This window comes from Aulonocara sp. 'chitande type north' Nkhata Bay, linkage group LG7, assembly GCF_057382095.1.
Source record: "Aulonocara sp. 'chitande type north' Nkhata Bay isolate Kocher_YH1m ecotype deep benthic linkage group LG7, A_spYH_male_GT1.1, whole genome shotgun sequence".
Lineage (NCBI taxonomy): Eukaryota > Metazoa > Chordata > Actinopteri > Cichliformes > Cichlidae > Aulonocara > Aulonocara sp. 'chitande type north' Nkhata Bay.
Window position 1 is genome coordinate 25,165,813 of NC_141350.1, and position 9,291 is coordinate 25,175,103.

Here is a 9,291-nt window from a genome sequence, read left to right on the forward strand (position 1 = left end):
ATGAGCGGCATTTTTAGCCAGACAGCTAAATAAATACGATGATGTAACTTCCCAGGAAGAGGACAGACAGAAGAAATTCTAATTACCTTGTTGGCCTCTTTTAACCAACTGCTAAAAAGCACCACAACCAGTTGCAAAATATAGAAGCTTTTCACTAGACCATTTGTTCAGTGCAACTAACGAATGAGAATAGCAAGAGTGTTTCAGCTACATCAGACTGATTGCTGCCTGCTCTTTCTTGAGGTGTCAGTTGTCAGACGGCCATTTAAACCTGATTTAGTATCCTCCTTCAAAACCTCCGCCAACATTTCTTCATTTCATCAAAGTCTTGCACATGTCTACAGAGCACTCTCACAAGGAATATGACTGAACATCAGAATCAGAGATTTCTGTAACATACTACCTCTGTGTGTCTTCTAATGGCATTGTTATTAATAGAGAAAGTTCAAGCTCAAACAACTAACAAATGAGCTAATGTTGCCTTATAAAGGAACACTCTTGTCCTTGAAAGCTTTTAGATAGGCCCGTATTGGTGAGAAGAGGCTTTCTCTTCTCAGAACAAGAAGCTGAAAAGTAGTGTGTCAATCACATCACAGTTTAGTCAAAGCATGTTTTTATTCTGAAGACTGGAAATAAAAGCAGAAGAGATTCTATGGGATTGATTCGCATCCAGGCTTCCAATCGATCCTCAAGTTCCCCTTTCCCAGCAGTGTTTTCACCGCTCAAACAAATTGGATGAGTCAGGGGGCCTTGATGGATGTCCACCCTTAGCTGGTGTCCTCCTGTCACAAGACCTTGGGTTGTGGGTGGTGTGAGGTGAAAGCAGTAGAGTTAATGGGGGGGTTAGTCTGGCATCTGTGCACAGTGATCAGGTGAGGGAAGAAGCAAACTCTAATTTGTTCCATGAGCCGTGAGCCATGCACCAAGGGCATGAGCAGCCTTGCCAGCATTCATAGGCTTGTTCACTGTTAGCCCCAGTCCACTTAATAAGGCCTGTGTCATTTCACTTGGAGCCACAAGGGAAGGGAACTGCTCGTTCTGAACGCTCCTCAACTGTGCTCTGCTGGCAAAATCCTGCTTAGTCCTGCAAGTTTCTCACATACTCATGTCCTGCAAGCACAAAACTATATGATGTGACATGCAACATGGAAATGCCGCCAAACTGGGAGAATCACAATTACTAGTACACTTATTTACCTCTGGAGCATAACGAGACTTTTCTTATTATTTTTGACTGTGTAAGGCTCCAACCTGTGTAAGTCTACTTGACTGAAGTTTTTTTTATGACTGAATACCTCCAAAGGAAAACATGAGAAGAGGTATTTTTGTACTGTAATTTGAGTGAAATGCCCCGCTTAATAGGTTGTACAAATATAACGTTTAATCTTTTCTGATGACTTCTCCAACTTGTTTACATGGTCATTTGAACTCCCCCATATCAGAGCACAGCAAATTTGTTGTCAGGAAGAAGCTTCAGCAGCGACATTACAGCCACTCATGTTAATGGCACTCGTCCAACATGGCAGCATATCCCCCATAAACACCCCTGGCCACTCTTAGGCTGCTGCTACGTAACAATTCTGCCAGACAACAATGGTAAGATTTAAAGATGAGGGACAATCTTGTCACAGTTAAAGGAATATTTTGCATATTTCTTTAATTAACAGCATTATCAGATTGTAACAAAACAAGTAATCAGACACTGATGCTGAAACCATACACTGTATGCAAAAGATGGTTATAACCATTGTGACATCACCTACTGGTTTCAGACTCCACATTTTGAAGCCTCAGCTTTGGCAACATGTTAGTTCTTTGGTACCGGAAGTTACCATATCATTAGCTAATGCTAGAAGGTGGCTTAGCAAGTTGTATCTATAAACTGCACCACAGCAAGGCACTGACAAACACATCTTAAATGGTCAGTGACACACAGCAAGCCATATTGATTTTCAGATAATTCCATTAAAATGTTTCAAAAGGCATAAATATAGTGAAGAGGTCCAGTTTAGTGACTCCAATTAGTAGTGGTGATTCTAAACACGCACCAACTGGCTATACCTGTGCTATAAACACGTTTTTACTTTTGTAAATTTGGACCTTTTCATATGCAAGTCTATGGGGATTGATTCGCTTTTGGAGTCAACCTCAAGTGACCTTTTGAGGAACTGAACATTCACGCTAGCTTCATTTTTCTGAAAGGATAACACATTATAAACTACCAGAATCTACAGTATTCTGAACATGGCAGCTGCAAAGATCTCCAATTAACAACCACACCTGCAGTACAGCATCTCCTCAACAGTGTTTGCTGATTACGAGGTGAAAGATACAGTTCCAAAACAGCAGTTAGCATTAAAGTCAACAAAAGCTGTCAGTCAGAAGGAAGCTAACAGGATTGGTGTTTGTTATTTGGTAAAGGAAATGCTACCAACATCAAGTCATTACATCATTTAAAGAAAGGTCTAAGTTAGAGCATCTGGACAACATCCACAAGGAATTGCAAAGGTGTATATCTGGTAACACAAAACTATTCTACAATGACACTTGACCGTCCTCTGTAGGCAATGTCGTACTTTTCAGTGACAATCCTGTAGAGTTACAAGTTTCTTTTAAAAGCAAAATTTCCTAGCACAATTAAGTAGTTCACTCTGGGTTAATCCTGTTTGTTTATGTGCTCATGTTTTTTTATGAAACATTTAAAGAATTCAGTTTCTAGACATACTGTCTGATTCACTAACATCTATTAAATGGGTGGGAGGTGACAGGCAGAGTGCCTTTCACTGACCTCTAAAGCCTCTCTGAACCACCCTCACTTCAGAATCCTCACAAACGAGAAACTTCCCCCCGCTCAGGCCAACAACAGAGTCTGACAGGGGTAAGCAAAGAGCAAAGTGCTTTATTTAACCACTGCAGGCATGGTGTTGGTGTTGGTGGTGAGAAGGGGGGAGTGGGAGGCCATCAAGGCGGAAGCCCCCTGGAACCTGGAAAAGGGAGAGTGCACTGGTACTGAAGAGGTGAGGTGGCTGCCTGACTCCCATGTCTCCGCCGCACCTGTTCGCCTCAACGCTAAATGTAAAGCAGCTTCCAGGCAGTACTGAGCACGCTCAAGAGGGGGTGGGGGCTGGCTGACACAGTACTCCCAGCTATGCCAGCTGAGTCACTGAAATTAAGACCAATTTAGAAAGGTGTATGGTGAACGGGGCCAGCACCCCCTCCTCTTCCTTTTCACTGGCTCTGCCCTCCACTCACCCCCACAGCTCTTCTCCCACCATCTCCTCAACACCCACACTACCACCCACCCACCTCAGGGACTGTGGCTGCTGTTCTATTATTGCAACACCACACATTTCCACTAGCCTACCTCTTCAAACTCTCATCCAAAGAGGTATTTTTTTTTTCTTCTAAACTTGCTGTATGTGTAACAAAGTTGAAACAAGGACAAACTAAAAAGAGTGTCACTGCTCATCCTGCCTCAGGGTTCCAGTCAATAACAGCAGTCAGACAGGTTATATCATGGAACAAGCAAAAGGACGGGAAGGTTTCATGGCCTACTGCCGGATGGGGCAACAGACCGATCCATTTGCACATAGGGGGTGCTGAGCTGCTGTGACCTGAGAAAGGGCACAGAGAAATCACAACTAGGTGCTTGTACACATGTGAAACCCAAAACCAGCTGGTGATAACAAAGGACTGCTTGAAGAAAAAAAAGAAAAAGAAAAAAAGCTTAAGCCTTGAGTCCTCAGGTCTGACAGTCTGAATCTATGGAAGCCTGTGAGGTCTCTAAGGACTGCCAATTTAAATAAACCACTTTCACACCACACTTAGCTCCACATGCCAAGTGTTCATCGTTTGCGGAAAAATTTAGACAAAATCAAGATGGAATGAAAAAGATTTCACCTCTAGCGGCGGAGCTTTGGGGGAGCAAACGACAGCTTTAATAAATCTATACTCAGTTTTAAGTCTCCTGCAGCCAGGCGAACAGCTCGCTCCAAGTCTCTACGCATTAACTCATTTACTGCAATGTAATACTGTATATCAACCTGTACAGCCACCGACGCTTTCTCTTCCATCAAGCACACGATTACATTACAACTGAGGGATGCCTGCCTTTAAAGCAGCCGCTAGAGGAGAACAAAAGAATTCACTGCTGGGGGGAAAACCAACACTGTTCTGGCTTTTACGGAGGCTACTGAGAGTAATTATGGGTTATTCATCAGCCCAAGCAGAGACGAAGCCCTTGTTTTTCCCCAGACATTGTCGCGAGGCTCGCGCTGGCCACCGCTGTTGCTTCACGAGCCCGTGCGAAAATAGATGCGCGCGACATTTCGCCCTCTTTCCTGGGTGCCTGATAAAGGAACACGCCGACAAAAACACACGTGTGGCTTTCGCTTTTTCCCAAAGCTTCCTACCGTGTCAACGCTGCCCAGCACGGTGGTTGCCAGTGTTTGTACCGGGGGAGGCTGCTCTCCGCTGGCTCCCTCCGACGCCATCTTCGTACTGTAGCGGTCTGCTGGAGTGAGGGCGCATCCGGCACTCATTAACTATTGCACTGCTGAACGCAAATCTCAGCACGCGCGGCCATGGAAGAGGAAAGACAAACGAGATTTGACAATCTGAAGTGAGGGGGAAAGATGACAAGTGTCCGTCGTTAAAAGCCTACAACTGAATGCGTGCGGGGTGCTGCAGCTGGGAGGGGGTGGGCAATGTGGGCGTGGACCGAGCTACGCGTAAAATCCAGATGAGAAGACCCGGTGCGCTCCCAACTGGAAAGGAGGTGCTTTCTGACAGGCTGATTGACAACAGCATTTGTTGACCACTGTAGCTATAAAATCAACAAATGAGTGCTTTTCAAACTTTGATCAGAAGCCTTTTGTAACTATAATAAACATTAAGATGTTAAAAATGTCTTTATTTAAAAATTGCCTTATTTCCAAGACATGCATTACAATGATATCACCTGACAGTCATAAAGAGCTGGGTGTTCATGTAACACCACAAACTAATGCAGTGAGTCAACAATCATTAAAGTACAGTAGTTTTTTTTTATTAGATTCTTTAATACAAAAATAGAATGTTGTATTAATAAATATAGTTTCATTAGTATGTAAATACATCTTTCATCAGCTAATGCATTCTCATTAACTTATAATTAATCCATTAAAAATACATAGAAGCGGTGCTAGTTTGTGGAAGCCCCCATGTTACCCTACGATCTTGAATATAGCGCTTGAGATGGACACTGGCTAAATACTGGCCAGATACGAGGCACACAGAGGCCACCATAGATGGAATTATGTACTTGAATTGGGAGGGGTAAGAAAACATATTCCAGCTGACTGAAAAATGTAATCTACTGAATCTATCTAGCAGTAAGGTTTTACACTCGGTACATTTAACTTAGAGTGCAAGTCCAAGTTAAAGGTTTTTCCATATTTTTGCAAATAAATAAAGTTTGACTGAAATATATCCAAAATTTAAAGGTTTAAAGTCAAGGTCACTGAAATCACAAAACGTACATTAAAAATTCTTATAGTTAGTCTACTTATGGTGTGCAGTCTTTATAAATAATCAACTTCACTTTGACATCATAATTTTCACTTAATGAAAAGCCTTCTCAATCTCATAACGTCCAAACAGAATTTCAGGTTATTATATGCTGAAAGGCTACTGCTTAAGAGATTCACAGATCAGTGAAAGTCTCATTCTAATTTGTAATAACTCTACAGTGTTACACTATAGAAAAGCTTCATAAAGAAAAAACATGAATAAAACATAAACAGCTTTCAGTGAAATTATCATTATTAACAATTTGTATATGTATTTCAATAATGTAATTCATTCATTTCTTTACTTAAACCTAGCAATGATGTTGCCTTGATGCTTGCTCAATCATCCAGGTAAGGAAATCCCCAAAAAGTTGATTCTCTTCATCTGGTTGTAGCGTAACAGCAGTTTGAAACACAAAAATACAAATGTGGAAGCAGAGCAACTGAGGATCAAAGGTTTATCCTTTCTCAGCAATGTAAAGCCCCTATCATCCAACATCAGCATGGAGGAGAGGAAGACTCTCACATCACTTTGTAATGACAATAACATTAACATTAATGTCCTTCTGGCAGACAAGGGTGGGTGCACAGTTTAGCAAAACCAGAAAGACTATCATGAGAAAAATATTTCACTGCTCAGTGACAAAAATACTTATAAACCCCTGAAATGAGACCCATGTCCATCAGTTATTGGGACATTTAAAAGCTGATGTGTACCGTAAACCAGCGCATACAACTCAGTATCTAAGGTTTGACTCATCATCTACTAGAGCACAAACTGGATGTCATCAGGACACTACAACACAGAGCGAACACCATCCCCACAGTCTGAGCGGCCAAGAAGGCAGAAGAACGCCATATCAAGAAGGCCCTGAGTAAATCTGGTCATTCCAGGTGGACATTTGTCAAAGCTGGGAAGACACCTAAAGAAAGCTCCAGGCAATCATAGAGAGAAGAAGGACAACTGCTGCCTAAGTGAAAACCCTCAGCGATCAATTATGTGTCAGGAGTATCGAAACAGTTAGGACACATTTTTTCTAAACACTGAGTCTCTGTGGCTTTGAAACCCCAAAACCCACTCTGCCAAAAAAATGGTCCTCCCCAAGGATCAGGTCCCCTGACACAAAACAAAGTAATATAGTGTACGCTGTTAAGTGCCAGGAGGATTCCCTTGATTTATACATCGGGGAAACCAAACAACCTCTGTGACGTGGATGGCACAACACAGAGGAGTTAACCCTCTGTGTTGGCCAGTGGACACTCTTTCAATGATGAGGATGTATACATCCTGGACAGGGAGGAACGCTGGTTTGAGCGCGGCGTCAAGGAGGCCATTTATGTGAAAAAGGAAAGACCATCTCTGAATCAAGGAGGGGGCCTAAGGCCACAATGCTGTTATTGCAGCCATTCCCCAACTCTCTGTGAATGGTACTCATGGCAGTGACCATAGATTAATGGTTTTTGATCAGTGGTTGTTGATCAGTGGTCATGGCAATTTGCATATTAATGATCAAGAAACTGACCTCACAGTCCATTGTTCATCAGTGGTGCTAGTTTCAGTCAATGTGCAAAGGTAGTGTTTATAAGAGTGGGGAAACCTACAGTCAGCTGAGACTGAAGAAGTCACTTGGATGAGTGACGAAACATTTGTCCTGCTAAAAACGCTACGTTATACCAGTTGACAACTTTTACTGTCAGTGTAAATGGAGAACTAATGGAAAGAACTCTAGTACAACTACTTAAAAATTGTACTTTAGCACAGTGCACTCCTTCATTAAATTAGTACAGTGACTCTTCATCCGTCCTCTTCTGCCCTTTACAAACCATCAAAACCTCACATGCTCATTCGTTCCTGCGAATACTTGCATGACAAGTGGTTTGCAGCACTGAACAAGCTTTTAGTTGTTTTTTCTTAAGTAAACTGCACTTTTAATGACTTCTTGCTCAAGACTTAAAAAGCACCCATATTTAGCACACTACACACAAATAAGTGCCAATGTACATTTGACAAATGTTTCAATAGCTGAATGTAGCTGCAAACTTGAGCAAAAAAAACCTACAAAAATGAGCCTTAAACAGACAATCAGGCTTGTATTCAATAGCCACGAGAATACACACCAACAACAGCCAAAAAGCAAAGAATTTCAAATTATAAGCCCCACTGTTAATCTTACACAAGTTGATGCTCGGAGTTCAAATCTCTCAGTTCTGATTCTGTTTATCCCAGAAAAACAGAGGATAGAGGATGGGGCTCTCCCAGCTCCCAGATGTGGCGTTTAGGATTAACTGATGCTGATCCAGCCTGGACTTCTGGAATGATGTTATTAAATCTCCATTTAGGTCACATGTTGCATGATTGACGTTTCCTGGTTTCATTGAGGGCTTGACTGTGTGTTGATTAATGAGGTATATTTTGGTTTCACCAGAAGTGTGATAATGTGCTTAATTTGCAAGTAGTTTTAAGGAAAATCTGGGAATTGTTAAATGTTGAAAAATAATTCAATTCAGTTGCAAAACTATGGAAAGAGAGCCAAATTTCAATAACTACAGATGATTAAATAAAGCAGTGACATATAAACACACAGAGTGGAAGGAGATGAGAGAAGAAGAAATACTTACATCGAACCCTGTGGTAAGCTGTGACTAACTTTTGTGTGTGAAGGAGACTCCCCATTTACACAATGGATGGGATCATTTCTATCAGATAGATATGATTCAAACAACTGCAGTGCAGTTTCTTTATTACCAATGTTTTTTTCTAATCTCTGCCGCAAAATATTGTGGTGAGTGACATTGAGTGCTGCACATAACATGTCGGTCTAGCAGGATCTGTCCACTGTAGGGGACATAAGATCATTTGGAACTTTTACTGGTGCTGTTTCTGGGCTGTTGCACTCTAAACTGTTTCCTCTATTCCTTCGCAAAGGAATAGAGGAAACAATAAAGGAATTAAAGAAACAATAAAGGAATTAAAGAAACAATAAAGGAATTCGAGAATTCCTGAAATAAAATGAAAGTTAAGAATTGGTTTATAAGACAAATCGATCAATTATTGACTTTTTTTAAGTAGTGATTTGATTACTGCTACCTTAAAAGCCTTTGTGTAGGCTGTTAATAAACATAGATTCCTGATATTTAAAGTCGAAGCATAAAACTTCTTTAAGCAATCTTTTAGAAATGGGAGAAATGTCAACAGTTCACCTCAGAACTTTAAAAATCAGATTCATTCAACTATGATTTAATTTTTTTCTTTGATCTGACACGCCTACAATTTACACCACACGTTTCCCACTTTTCTGTTATCCTCAGGGAAATTTACACATAAAATTCTTCCTTTCCTGCTGAGATTTTTTTCCTCTTTTTCTTACTCTATCTTGATATGTCAAATGCCAAACTCGTGTTTCACTCTGATGTAGAGCAGCACACATGGAGCTCTCATGACTACTCTGGAGATGTTATTGAAAGTTAATTGTGACCATTTAAAGAAATGGTTACATTTAAACCATGGTTCCATGTGCTGTGGATTCAAAGTATGCTCTTCTCCATACCTTGGATTTAATATGTGGTTATTTGAATTACTGATGCTTTCCCATCAACTCAAAGCAGTCTGACAATTCTCCTTAGGCTATGATCACTGGCATTAGATATCAGGGGAGAATGGCTGAGTCCCAGTGAGTGTAGACAACTGACATAACTTGAAAAACATTAAAGGAATGTGAAGATTTTGCTTGTTTCCATAGAT

General features: G+C 41.1%; 1 protein-coding gene across 1 annotated transcript in view; it reads right to left on the reverse strand.

Annotated features, from left to right (window-relative positions):
• cttnbp2 (cortactin binding protein 2) overlaps positions 1-4,685 on the reverse strand; it is a 91,711-nt gene extending 87,026 nt beyond the window's left edge. Inside the window, exon 1 of the mRNA XM_086299594.1 lies at positions 4,413-4,685. Within this exon, the coding sequence (XP_086155720.1) occupies positions 4,413-4,541 (129 nt within the window). The 5' untranslated portion in view covers positions 4,542-4,685. The remainder of the gene's footprint in view (positions 1-4,412) is intronic.
• Between the last annotated feature and the right edge of the window lie 4,606 nt (positions 4,686-9,291).